Here is a 15,075-nt window from a genome sequence, read left to right as displayed (position 1 = left end):
GTATCTCAGAACCTGTTCAAAGTTTCTCTCCACATTCAGGCCACTAAATGATCAGACCTGTGTCTCCAACAGCTGTTAACGGTGTATTTTTGACAGCTTTATATATATTCTATTCTATTCTATTCTATTCTATTCTATTCTATTCTATTTTATTCACCTCCAGCATCAGTAAACAGGAGAATATCACATATTTCTTTATTGTCATTCCACATGTACAACAAAATTATACCCAGTCTGGTCAGTGCAAACATCAGTGATGTTTAATAAATATATCAAACATTGAAGTATAATGCAAGCATCAAATATTTTTTCCCATTCTGCTGGAATAATCAGGATTTACAGATTCAGGATAAAACGCCGATTGGTCGCTTTGCTTTCCTACCCTTCTGGGTCATTAGTGTACAAAAGATTTCTCTTCTTAAAACTGCTATAAAATGTTACAGATAGACATTTACATATTTAAGCTACCAACATTTTAATAATTCTACTTATTTTTACTCTTTAAATACCAATTTAGTCACATGGTGTCTTTTTTTTAAGTCATTTTACAAATAACAGACTCTGGGTGGCTGATGATTTTATTTACAAAACAGTCTAAAATATACTAAAAAAATAATAATAACATTTGATATTGATGGATTTACAGTTTGTGTTGTTTTTGTTTGTTTTGCAGTGTCAGATTTATAAATTTCTTTCACTCCAGATAAAAAAAAATCCATAAAACATCACTGATTCACTTTTTTCTACTTTTTTCCTTATACCTTTCAGTTATCTTCAGTCCTAATGAAAACTAACAAATATGTACATAATCAAAGTAATTTAACCTGTAGGAGCCATTTTAGTATATTTGCATATTTATGAGGTGGTACAGGTGACAAGCAGCATCGGCGTCTGGGTGGTGGGTGGGTTGCTGTGGGCGTGTGTGTGTCATGAAGTTTGAACGGTACCAACTCACAGGTGTTTGGGATGAATGGACGAGGAAGTGGGGTGAGCTCGGTGGTGCTCACATTTTCTGTTGACCGTGTAATCGCATCATTTATAGTATAAGTCTGTTTCAGTTAGAATATCGTTTACTCGTTGTCTGGATTTGTTTTGGAACCATGAATGGAAAGAATAAACGTATCGCTGCTGACACGGAAGGAATACTTTGGAACTGGCGTCTGGCAGATAACCCCGAGTTTAGCCCACAGCGGCCCTCAAATAAGTTATGGTTTTGCCCCAAAATAACCCTTTAGATCCCAGTTCAATAACTGTTGCGCCAGGCCCTGCCACGGACACACCTGACACGCATCACTGCAGTCAATCCCCGGTTACTAATCAGCCACACCTGCAGTTAATCAGACCCTTGGGCCACATATACTCCAGCTCCACACTCACTCCTCGTTACAACTCAGTTGGACCTCTCCTGCCTTCCCCTTCCCGGTCCCGACTCACCTGGCTGATCCTTGGACTCCACTGTTTGCCCCAGTCGTAAGCTCCTCTGTCAAGATTCACTCTTGTAATAAATCCTTGTTCAATCCTGGTCTGTCTGTGAGAGGCCTTTCATAACAATAACATGAAGTCACTTCAACAAGAAAGAACACACATGAGTTATATTCTATAAAATACATGTTTTCTTAGAGATTTCCTATTTTAATCAGTCTGAAAAGTTTTACATTAGTTCTACTGATTTAAGGTTTAAATCTTTTTTGTCCTCTAGGGACCAAAAGCTAGTAAATTTGTTGCTGGTGTCCTGTTGAAATATTTAAATTAGAATTTCAACATTTTCATTCATTTATTTCATAACTAAAAAATAAATAAATAAAAACCATCAATACAAACATAAATCTCACTGGAAATGAGCAGAAAGCAGACAAATCTCATATAAACTGCCCCTCTCACACAGATAATAAATAAAAGCAAATTAATAATAAAAATGAAACTAAAACAGCTGCAGACCGACATGCTGCTGATTTCCATCAAATACTTTATATTTTACTTTATTTACCATCTACACATCACAACAGAACAAAACAAATTAACCTCTTTCATCATAATTTATGTTTTAAACACAAAAGTAAATGTTCTTAAAGTCGCTTTGGATAAATGCGTCTGCTAAATGACTGTAGAATAGAATAGAATAGAATTTTTCTTCCTTAATGTTTTTATTTAGATTGTTCCATAAACCGACTCAGAAACACTTCATGACAACATTTTTGTTCTGAATCTTGGTTTACTAAATATCTTACATCATGAAGAATAATTGCTCTTCTTTAGGTATTTATTGGTTAACATTAGCTTTATATATTAGTTTCAAAACTCTGTAATTAAGTAGAAAAATAAATTGTAATCATTGTAAATTTTCTACATCTGCTCCGATGAACGCGTCCTCCTGCTTTCTTTTTGAATAATGGATGTTTTACAGGATGTTCCCCAAAAGCTAACAAAGAGTCAAATATGGAACAATCTGGAATTACACACCAGATCTAGATCTTTATTTTCCAATTAATTCTTTACATAACAGAGTTCTGTTTTTATACCATTAACATGTGACTTCCACATTAAATGCTTTTCTATTAAAAACCCTGAATTATATTTTAGGGTTAAATTATTTCAATTAAAACAAACTTAAAAAAGGTGTATCATCTACAAACAAAATACATCTGAACAGTTTAAATACATAAAAAATATCATTAATATACAAAATAAACAGTTTAGGCCCCCTGAGGTACCTCATGTGTTGTATTGCATGTATCTGATTTTATCTTCGTTTAAAAGGTACTTCTTCAGGAGGAACACCATAAAAAATCCTCCCGTATGGAGAAACGCAACCAAACTGAGGCCACGATGACGACAAGGTTTTATCTGCTTGACTTTTTTCTTTTTTATGGGATGCATCTTTCTGTTTGTTCAGGATTTGTTTTTTATGTGGGAGCTTTTATGGTCTGAGACAGATTCTGCAGAAGCCAAACTGAAGCTTTAGTTTACAAAGAGAGACAAGAGACCTGGAGAGAGACTAGTCCAGTGGTTCCTAATCGGGGGGGCACAGAGGGTCCCTGAGGCTTTGACTGTTCAGAGCCAGTGTGATTTAAATGAATGTCCATTCAGAGACTTGGTGAGGTGTATTTGCTTATTTTTTATCATCTGAATGTCTCAGTCACATGGAACCAGTGTTCTGGGAGCCTACAGACACTTTGCACCATTTCATTGATGAGACGTGTCTGAGAAACGCTACAGTTCAGATGATTCATCCTTATTTTGAATAAAGAAAAGAAAAATTGAGGCTGTATGTTGGTAATTAGCTTAACTTTGGCTTTATCAAAGGAAAGGAGTCAGCCAGGATGAATCAGCTGATTAAAGGATAAAACCAAGAAGCAACATTGGGTGTGAGGGGGACCTCAGGGAAAAAAGTTTGGGAAGTGCTGCAGACAAACAGGCCTGAAGTGGTTCAGGTTCCTTCCTTTCCTGCTAACTTCTGTACGAAGAGGCCGTGCAGAATTCCTTCGTGGAAGGTGGAAGGTGGGAATATTAGAGGCGGATGTTCCATCTAGGAGATGTCCTCATTCTATTACTCAGATGTGGAGTTTTATGGTGGCTGTGGCGTTATTATTTGCATGTATCCGCGTGCTTGTGAGTCGGCTCATGCGTTCAGGTCTCGGAGGCTTCGAGGCGTCTGGCGTTGGCGAGGCAGCGCTGGCTGATCTCAGACTGAAGCCTCGTCTGAGTCTCCACCAGAAACTCGTCCTGTTGGTCACAAACAAGCAGCAACATGAACATCATCACCTCTGACAGAAAAGAAATGAATAAAAAGAGAGATTTAAGATCAGAAAGTTACATAATGCATCTTTAAATTATAATGTAAAACGCCACAAAACAGTTTTGAGCATTTAGACCTGAATGAACCTTCACTCTGCATCAGCCTGCTAATAAACGATGAGCTACTGACCACAACACCTCCCAGCTGGATGCTAACGCCCACTGTGATGTGATTCACCAGGTTTATGTATCAGACATGTTCTCCAGCAGTTTCAGAGCTAAATGCAGGTGTTTGGAGAAGAGAGGACATCTTTTTATTTATTCATTTTGCCTTTATTAACAAGGTTTAGCTCATCAAGATACGGGGTCTCGTTTCTAAGATTGACCTGGAAGTCTTGAGAAGCAGTTGTCTCCGATGACTGAACATCTCCCCCTCTCACCTCATAAGTTATCACCGTGGAAACGGCTGTGATGCTGTCAGGAAAATGCAGCATCTCTAGAACCAGCAGCAGGAGGTCTGGATGGCAGATCCGGACCTCTGTGTCATCTTTGTGTTTTCAAACCATTTTAAAGGAAAGAAGGCTGAGGGCAGCAGAGGACCGATGGATGTCAAACATCTCCAGGAAAAAAGCTTTCCTTCGTAACACCATGTCTGCTGTGAAGAACTCAAACACTGAAGTGTGAGCAGGTTAATGTGAAGTGATGGTTCTGCTGGACTCTGCTGTTCTTCACCTGTTTCTGCCTCAGGTCCTCCACATGGTTATCTTCATCATTTAACTTCAGTTTCTCAGAATCCTGCAGCTTTTATTATTTTTAAATCTCTAAATCCTTAATCTGGACCACCCCCCAAATCCAATCACTTGTTTCTTATTCCGGTTCTGAGATTTCCTGAAAATTTAATCAAAATCCATCCATAACTTTTTACGTCACATAAAAATCATAATGTTCTCTGATGGTCTGCAGCTTCCCGTGTTTCCTCCATCGTGTCCCTCTGGTTGAGTTTAACTCTGGCTTCATTTTATCTTTGACTCACTGGGAGATCCTCTTCTCTAGATCCTCTAAGTTCTGCACATGGTTTTGTTATTAGTTTGTGGACTTTGTGCAGACACCTGAGGACTAAGCGGTGGTTCAGGTTCGTCCTCCGGTCCTGTGGAAACTCCAGGACGTCCACCATGTTGGAAAACTTACATCATAAAATCACCTTCACAGCTGAAAATGTTTTTGTGGTAAAATAAATTTAATGAAAAATTATTAAGAATAAGATTTTTTCATTAAATATTCTTCAATAATTTTATTTTTTGTGGGTTTTTTCTTCTGTAAAAAATGAACAAATAAATTAAATGTGATTAATTCACATATGATCAATAAAATAATAAAATAATTAGATCTGATCACTTCCTTCATATTCAGATCTCTTTTTCCTCAGCTTAAATAAAGTTAGAACTTTACAGGGTGCAGCCTGCACTCCTCCTCTTCCTCCTCCTCCCCCTCCGCCTCCCCCTCCTCCTCCCGCCCGGTGGCGGTGGTCTGCAGCAGAGCAGTTAATAAAGAGATTGATTATCGTCCTATCAGGAAGTGACAGTTGGACAGAGCTGCTCTGCGTGAATGACAGAGGGCATGCTCACCACGCAGCAGCACGCCGTGCACGCTCACATGCACACGCACACACACACACGCAGATGCTGTTGCCATCACAGAGGGAAGATGAGGTGGAGGAGGATGTAGAGGGTGGATGGGTGAGAGGCGGCCATGTGGAGAACAGAGATGCAACCTTCTGCTGGTGGAAGAGGTGTGTGTATTAGTGTGAGTTAGTGTGTGTTAGCGTGTTTTAGTGTGTGTGAGATAAGGTGTAGGTGGTGTGGGGAGGGTCAGAGTTCACAGCCGTTGCCTTCTGCTGACAGACAGCGAAAGGAAGTGATGCCAATGAAGCCAGACCCTGGAGCCGAAGGGATTAGAGGAGGTTCAGGAACACACAAGCCACCAGATTTCATCTCAGAGCAGCTGCAGGTAAACGTGTCCGGAGGGGTCACCGGGGGTCACATCTGCGACCTGTGTCGCGACCTTTCAGCAGTTCAGCTCAGAGCTTCATGTATGCCTTGTTGGTTCTTAAAATTTTGATGAAGGATCATTTAGTTTTTAGTCATTTTCATTTATTATTATCATTATTTCCCCCTGAAGATTCACTGCCTTATTTTGGTAGGGGGTTTAATTTTTTGCTCTGTTATTGTTGTGCTTGATAGTTATGATTCTTTAATCATTATGGTCTATATACAGACAGAAACAAACACACAGATAGTTGAGTTTATTGTTATTAGTTTCAAATTTATTCAAAATGCTTAGACATCTAATGGCTGTCCAATAGGGCAATTGTTATTTTGTTGGTTGTTAAAGCTTTGATAATGGATCATTCTTTTCTATTTTCTTACTTCATTTTGTTATTGATATTTTCCGTTCCCCCCCCTGAGGGATTGCCACCTTATTGTGGTCAGGGGGTTTGCGTGCCTCAGTGACTCTAAGAGCTATACCAGCAGGAGCTTTGGTTTCAGGTGGGACACCCAAGCTGGACAGGTCTTAGAGTAGAGGCCTGACAAAGTGCAATCCATTTCTTTGAAGTTGGACTCCACTAACAGCACAGTTCCGTTAAAGAAACACTTAAAAAACAACAACAAGAAAATGCTGAAGTATGTACTCATAATGCCCCCTTCAAATTTATGCCTGCCCCCTCATGTATGCATTCCTAGAACCGGCCCTGGTTGTTAGTCCCAAAAAATCCAAAAATGGGCAAAGAGGTGGAGCTAAAAGGGGGGCTGTGAAGGTGGGGGTGGATGATTGACAACCATCAAACTCCGAGCTGCCTGTAGCTAAGAGCTAACCAAGCTAACCCTGAGCAATGGTAGCTAACTAGCTAATGGAGGTAGGTGGGCTACAGCTAAGGTGCACGCACTGTTAGCCGGCTAAAAACCGCGGTTGTGCTACACTCTCCCTTTTTGCCGCGGATATTGGATACCCGTCAATCAAAAGGACACGCCCTTAATTAATGCTGAATTTCATGATTAATAACATCCAAATGGATGAGTTAGAAAAAAATTCATCCCCCTCACAGTTGTCATGAAGGTAAACTTAACCTATTAATCCTAAAATGGATTTTTGTACCAGGCTTTAAACATGTTTATTTCTGCTGTGAAGTTGGTCTTTTTAACATGGGAGTCTATGGGGATTTGCTCTGTTTTGGAGCCCCTAGTGGATGAGGGGTGAACTGCACTTCCGCATAGGCTTCACATTTTACAGGCAGAGGTTGCTGCTTGGTCATGAAAAAACAAACAAAAACAGTCAATATAATGTCCACAGTGTCTCGATCTCAGCCTATAATCCATCTCTCACTCGTGTTGCCGCCTCCAACTTTACCTGGATGTCATTTTCAGGAACTAGCTGCTTGGTCCACATCCAACCACTGAAAAGCAAACCCAGATAAAAAAATGTTTGGCCACATGTGGCCCGCAAGGACTTTGCCATTATCTACATCCAGGCAAGCTTCTACCACTTCTACCACTTCTGGCCCTACTAGCTGTAATCCACACCCAGACCAGCAACCAACATCTGGACCACATGTGGCCCACAGGAGATTTGCCATAATCTAAGCCAGGCTGGCAACTGATAACTGGTCCACTTCCGGCTCGCTAACACTTGTCAGTGCCATAACTGAGCCCTCAGTGCCAGACGTAGGCCTGATTCAGCCCAACGGGATTGTCTCCAGACAGCAGAAACATCATCATGTCCAGCTTCAGCGTCTGCTGCAGCTTCTCCTGTAACACAGCTGCTCTGCTGCAGGTTCCCAACGCTGTTTCGGTTGTTTGAACAAAAATAAAAACCAGTTTACTGTTTAACACCCAGCCATTCAACAAGCAGTTTCTGAAACACTCAGACCAGGAACCACACCATCTTCTCTTAAATCCCTTTCCTCCTCATCCTGATGCCCAGTTCTAACTTCAGCAAGTCGTCTTCACCTTGTCTGCATGGCTACATGCTGCCCTGTGATTGGCTGGTTGGATAAAGCTGAACAGGTGGAACTGATTGAGTGGATGACGGCTCCTCTGCCCTAAACATTCCCAGCATAAAAAGTTGACTTCCAGGATTTTACTGGGATTTTTTCCTAGTAAAAATTCATTTTCTTTACTGGTTGGAGGAGTTTAGAGAAATGAGACCAGATTAAATCCCAGAGAATTCCCTTTACTTTCAACAAAACTCTGCTTTCTGCTCCCGTCCTGCTTTATTTCCTTTTTCCCTCCATGAAACAGCAGCTTCACTCGGGCAGCAGCACATTTTCTGATCCGCGAGAGAAGCGATCAATTCCTCCAGACCAGGAACAGAACCTGGAATCAAAACATTTTCCTTCTCAGACAGCCAGGAGGAGGAGGAGGAGAGCATTTCACACCCAGGGAGGAGGAAGATGAGTGGGAGGAAGAGGAGGAGGAAACACAGATGGACAAGTGCTTTTACGGCTGAGTCTTCCTCTGGCTCGGTGCCACCAACACAGACTCCCTTTGTTTGTCCGGCTACTCGACTAATAGAGATAACGGCAGCTTCCTGCTGGCCCTGTGTTAGAAAGTCATTAAAGACTAAACATGCACACACACACACACACACACACACACACACACACACACACTTCACCTTTTCTCCTAAAGATGAGTTTTAATGGTTTAATGGAGGCTGTGGATTTACAGAAGTTTCCAACATGGTGTTTAACATGAGGGTCGGGGCCCCACTGAAGGTCACAAAATAATTACTTAGCTGAAAATAAATGCTGCGTCATGTTAATAATTCTCATCATATATCTGGTTAAACTCTGCAGTTTAAACCCTAAAAATGAACCAGAAGACATTCAGTTGGTGTTCGAGAGAATCAGCTGTTTGGGATTTCTCCATCAGCTGCTGCTTCAGGTCTAAACATCTTCATCTACCACAGCAGGGTTCTGGTGCTGCACCTGAGTCTGGTTCAGCTTCGCTGCTGGTCTAAAGAAATAAAGTCGTAGCTCATGCAGGCAAATCAAACAATACACACAGTAAACAGCATAAAGAGGAAGAGTAACATCGACTATCAGCTACAGACGTTAAATCAGAAGCTACAGCCTGAACCAGCAGTTTCAGGTGTTCCATGCAGAGCCCAGTCACACACACCTTTGTCCTAACACACACACGCACGCACGCACGCACACACACACACACACACACACACCTTTGGACTGACTGAGGAGCACCAACAGGAAATTAACACACAAACAGTTATCCTTCAACGAAATAGCAAACTAAATTTCCTGAGTCTTTAAAGCTAAGACTCAAAGACTCAAAGACTCAAAGATCCAAAGACTCAAAGACTCAAAGACTCAAAGACTCAAAGATCCAAAGACTCAAAGACTCAAAGACTCAAAGACTCAAAGATCCAAAGACTCAAAGACTCAAAGACTCAAAGACTCAAAGATCCAAAGACTCAAAGACTCAAAGACTCAAAGACTCAAAGATCCAAAGATCCAAAGACTCAAAGACTAAAAGACTCAAAGATCCAAATGCTCAAAGATACAAAGACGTCATGAGACTCAGTGACTCAACGATCCAGACAAAAACAAAATGTCCAACATGTTTAAGTTTACGTTCACAGAGTAAAGTCCTCCCAGTTTGTTTCTGGTTAAACTGGTGTGAACGCGAGCTGGTTTACCAGAACTCACCAAAGGTCTTAGAGAACGGAACCAGAGCCAGAGTCAGAGCTGTGTCTGTGTTAAACTACTAAAAGAATTCCAGAGACATCCCTCTGCACATGCTCAGACATGCCGTCGTCTCCCTGCAGCGTTGCTTTCTGTCCGCAGGATGAAACAGGAAGCAGAAGTTTTCCAACCTCACCGAGAATCTTTAACTTTGATCAGATTTTATGGGAAAACTGTTGTTTCCTGCTGTGATGCAACGAGCTGCTGCACACGAAGTCCGAAAGAATCACGACATTTTTATATTTTATTCAGAAGAAAAAGTCTTTTATTTTTAGTTTTCATTGATGTTTTATTTATATTTAATTAATGAGGAATAGTTTTTTATTATTTTATTTCTATATAATGTTTCAGCAGGAGGACAAATTACTTATTTTGATCAGGAGGACTTTTTTTCCATAAGGTGTGTAAATGATTCTTTTTAAAGGTTTTTGGTCAGGAAGAATTTCTTAATGTTTGATCAGCAGGATAAACAAACAAACAAACAAACAAACAAACAAACAAACAAACAAACAAACAGATGGCTAGCATCAATGCTTCTCTAAAAATAAGAAACTAAAAGTTGGAAAAGTTTTCAGTTTAATATCACAGCTGTAACAGCATCAGGACACAAGACCTGAGACTAAACCAGTGATGAAGACGAGAGGGAGGAAGAGGAAGATATAGGTGTGTGTGTGCATGCGTGTGTGTGTGTGTGTGTGTGTGAGGGTTCAGTTTTTGTTGTGTAAAGACAAAAACACACATTTGCTTATTTTTAGAGAACACACAATTTGAAATAAAATAACAAACAACCATTTAAGTATTTATACATTTAAGATGCTGATGCTGCAGAGTGTGCATGTACGTGCACATATGTGTGTGTGTGTGTGGGACGAAGGACTACTTAAAAAATTCTCTGATAATTGGAGCCGTAGAAGCAGCTCATTTTTAACTGTGTCACCACGACGGCTCGATGACAATTAATGTGTTTGCAGCTTCTCGTGGCATCTGTGCCAATTACTTTATATGCTAATTTATGCAAATGAGGCTCCGACGCGTCTCCGGATCCTCAGAGTGGCGTTTCGTCTGTTTTATGTTTTAACTCAGATTGTTGAAGGCTGATCAGAAAAACGTGCACTTTAAATTTAGAGGTGTGTTGTGAATTTCATCTGAGGCTGCACACACACACACACACACAAACACACACCCACACACACACATTGCATGACATCATTTGTGTTTGTCAGAATTGTCTTTTTGAAATAAAGTAGTTTGAAGAAATTCAATAATTAAAAAAAGTGTAAAAATGAAAACTAGAAATGAAAATGAATTTTTTTTCAGGTGTTAAACTGCAATTTGTGTTTTTATTTCAGAGAAGAAAATTAACAAAAACATCAGGTTTGTTTAATTTTAGAGTAAACAATAATATTAAAAATAAATAAATAAAAATGAGATTTATTTTTGTTACTGAAATACAAATTTAATTTAATTTAATTTAATTTAATTTAATTTAATTTAATTTAATTTAATTTAATTTAATTTCCAAGTATCGAGTCTGAATGTTTGTGAATAGATGTTTTAACCCTGTAACACATGAACTGATTTACAATTGTTTAAAAGCAAAAATAAATACAGTAAAAAAGAATAAAAATAAGATAAAAAAAAGACTGAAATAAATTTAAATATAATAAAATATAAATTATATGAATGACAATAAATACATAAAATAAAAAATGCAGTAGGCAAATAGAAATACAATAAAGAAAAAAGCTAAACTAGTTAGTCACACATTTGTGACAAAAGCCATCAAGGGGTTAAAATAATAAAGCTAAAATAATCAACATTGAATAAAACCTTGCTATACAATGTTTAGACTTCCACTAATATAAGTTTTCTTTCACGGACACGTGGGAATCAAACTGTGATAAAAACTCAAATAAAAACGTTGTAATATGTATTATTGTATCATGTTGAATCATATAAATAATAATATAAAACATCTAAAACCATTTCCCATGTTTTTAAATGTCCTGTATGCTGATTTTAAATGTTCCTGCTTAACGTCTACAGCTGCTCCCAGATCAGGAGAACAAGTCCTCATAAATACGACAAGATCTTTCACATCTGAGCATCACTTTGTCCTTAAAAGACTTTAACTCAGATGAACAGGAGAAGTTCGGAGGCCAGAAAGACGTTTTCTTCGTCCGATTCCTGAAAACATCAGCTGACCAGAGCTGCAGTCTGAGAACCAAGCATCCATCTTCTCCTCCTCTTCCTCAGCTCCCTCTGACTTGTTCAGGTAAAGAAAGGAGATGGAAATGATGTGTAGAGATCTCTGCTGCTCCAGGAGCATTATGGGAAATGGAGTTTCTGTACGACATCTGTCCACTTCACGCTCAGATTAAACATATTCTTCTTATAACTCCTCCGACTCCTGGAGAAAAATGTCTGTCTGCTGCCGCTAACATGCTGAACGTGAAACAGACTTTTAAACGGAGCGACGTTCCCGGATCAACACCAGGATGTAAACTCACGATGTTTTTTAACTGATCCTCAGACCTAAAAAAACCAACAAATCTTTTATGTTTAGAAACGCTCCACCAAACAGGAAGTGAGGTCATGTCTCATCAGTCAGGTTGACAACAAATCTGAGAATCTGACATCTTTTATCGGTAAAAAGAAAAAATCTGGTCTGATCCAGCTGTTACCATGGTAACCAGGCTCTGCGGAATTGAAAAAGACATTGAAAAGTGTAAATGGTGCACAGACGTCTGAAGGTTCGACGTAAAAATACAGCTGCTTCATGCTAGACTCAAGCTTGAGACCTTTGGCTTGCCGTAGTTTTTGTGTCCTGTTCTGTGCCTATTTTTCCTTTTTTTCTTTTGCTGCCCCACATTTTTTTCCCTCCAGGTGATCAGGTGAGAAGCTGATCACATGACTGACCTCTCATTTGCATAATGAAAACAAAACGCATGAGAAATGAGAAAAAAGACGGAGAAATAAATCTGTTAAATAAATGTTAGCATGGAAGTCAGAAGGTAAACAAATGATGGCAAAAACAAGAAACAAATAAACAAATTGAAAAATTAAAAAATACGGAAAAAAAAGCAAAATTAAAGAAAACAACAAAATTTTACACATGTGTGTGTGTTAAGCTAAATGAATAATGAATAAGCAATAAATAAGAAACTAATAGATAATTTGGGGTTAAACATAAATAATGTCAATGATTGAAAAAAATCAACATAAAATAAATCAAAATATTGACATGTGTGTGTTAAGGTTAAAAATACCAGAGAAAGCAGCAAATAAATAAATAAATAAATAAATAAATAAATAAATACATAAATAAATAAATAAAGGGGGCATGAACATATGAATAACTACAAAAAATAATCAAATCAAAATAAATTTAAATATTGACGTGTGTGTGTTAAAGTAAATGAATAGTGATTAATTAGTGGAGAAAGTAATAAATAAATAAACAAATAATCAAAAACAGGGAAAATGTCATTGAATGAATAAATTTAACATTGTTTAAAATACTGAATTTAAAATAATACCGATGAAAATTAAAGCAGAAAAATGAATTTCTGCCACATTTCTGCCCGTTTTAACCTGGTGTTGTTTTTGCAGCATTTATCAGCTGATGAACTCTTCCTGGAGACATTTCTGTATTTTTCCGTTTGTGTTTTGGGCGGTGGTTTGATGCCTGATGCCTCAGAACAGTTTTTACATCCAGCTGCATCAGGACCAGCCGAAGCATCACGCTGCTGAAAACACACACAGTAAATGTTAATGCGTGCACTTTGAACACATTCACCGAGACCTTTTGTCTTTCTATAAATGGCAGTAATTATCAGCACACACACACACACACACACACACACACACACACACACCTGCTCTATTGTTCTGCAGCTTTTCACCTTTCAGCCTGAAGATGTCGCTGTTACACATCAAATCGCTGCTTACAGACGGTATGGAGTGTGTGTGTGTGTGTGTGTGTGTGTGTGGGGGGGGGGGTGAGAGATAGAGAAGGAATATGCTTTCATCAGCGACACACACAGCGATGTTGTTGTGTTTCAGATGCTCGGCTGTGGCGTTTGGAGGAGGCAGAAGAGAATCTGATGTTCAGAAACGTTCAGCAGGAACTTTTAAATGTAGAAACTGGATCATTTTCTGAATCCAGACATAAAACAATTCGTTCTTCTGTTTACAAATGACAGCTGATTCTCTGAAAACAACAAATGTTCTTCCAGTTCTGAAGGATTCATTTCAACACACACTTACCCTCTAGCTTTACACACACTCGAGAGTGATGATGATGAAGAAGAAGCTCTGAATGAAACTAACACTGTCTCTTCATTTTCATTTACAGGAAACATGTCAAACCAGCTCCAACCTTTAAATGTGCAGCTGCTGCTCATCTTCCTCTGACAGAGATGAAGCACAAACTAATCAATCAGAACCAGATTAAAACTGGTTCTGAGATTTTACAGAAACCAGCAGATTCCAGCCTTAAACATAAATACAAGCACAGCATCTGAGTCAGAACCAGAGCCGGTCCAGGTGCGAATATTTGGTCTGTGCAGCTTTATCTTCAACACCGGGGGTGTCAAACTCCAGCCCTGAAGGCCTCGTCCTGCAGGTTTTAGATGTTTCCTGCTCCAGCACAGCTGACTGAAATTAAACGTGCAGAACTTGACAACAAGCTGATGGATCCATCTGATCTGAAGGAGTTTGAGCAGGAAAACATCTAAAACCTCGAAGACCGGAATTTGACATCGCTGCTCAACAGTCTGAACCCTCTTAGAGAAGCTTTCGCTTCTATGAGCCAGTTTGAGCCACGACCCCCAAGATAAGCTGCATTGCTGTTTGCGACCCCACGATGACTCAGTGATTGATTGTGTGATGTATCAAACGGGTAAATAAATTTATTAGATAAATGTAGGATAATGCAAAATTGTCTGGCGACCCCCTGAAAGGATCTTGTGACCCCCAGTTTGAAAACCACTGCTATAAGCTCCAGCTGCTGACTCTACTGTGCATGTCAGAGGAGAATCCTGCTATTTACTTAATGATTTAAAGGAAATGAAGACGCGTGTGCGGTTCCTGGCTGTGTGAGTGTTAGCAGAAAACAGTGAATATGTGACAAAGATGGACTCGGGTGGCTGGATGTGTACATCACTCAGAGAAATGACAAATGACATGTTTTAAAAGTTAGATAAATAAGATCAGACTGTTTATTTATTTTTTTTATAAAAGGAGTAAATACAAACCTGTTCCATGATAGAGGTTGCTTTAAATAACTTACCCTCCTGCTATAAACAACAGGATTGTATTCCCAACAACAGTCATCGATCCCACACTAAATTCTGTGATGCATTGATTAGCATTTATTATGCTAGCTAATGCTAACAGACTGACCCGCACTGATGTCAGACAAAAGAAAAACAGAATAACTCTGAGATCCACGCTGTAAAAAACATTTCTGTAAAAAAACAAGAGAATGTCCTGGCAGAAAATTACCAGGACATTTCACAGCTGATTATACAATTTCTTAAAATCTTTTTGGTACATTTGGCCCTTTTCTTACTGACTTT

General features: G+C 39.1%; 1 protein-coding gene across 1 annotated transcript in view; it reads right to left on the bottom strand.

Moving 5' to 3' along the window:
- Positions 1 to 3,375: 3,375 nt before the first annotated feature.
- si:dkey-288a3.2 (protein phosphatase 1 regulatory subunit 37) overlaps positions 3,376 to 15,075 on the bottom strand; it is a 69,369-nt gene continuing 57,669 nt past the window's right edge. The window contains exon 11 of the mRNA XM_041971164.1: positions 3,376 to 3,723. Within this exon, the coding sequence (XP_041827098.1) occupies positions 3,628 to 3,723 (96 nt within the window). The 3' untranslated portion in view covers positions 3,376 to 3,627. The remainder of the gene's footprint in view (positions 3,724 to 15,075) is intronic.

This window comes from Melanotaenia boesemani, chromosome 20 (assembly GCF_017639745.1).
Source record: "Melanotaenia boesemani isolate fMelBoe1 chromosome 20, fMelBoe1.pri, whole genome shotgun sequence".
Lineage (NCBI taxonomy): Eukaryota > Metazoa > Chordata > Actinopteri > Atheriniformes > Melanotaeniidae > Melanotaenia > Melanotaenia boesemani.
Note: the sequence above shows the minus strand (reverse complement) of the source record. Positions and strands in the feature narration are given on the sequence as shown.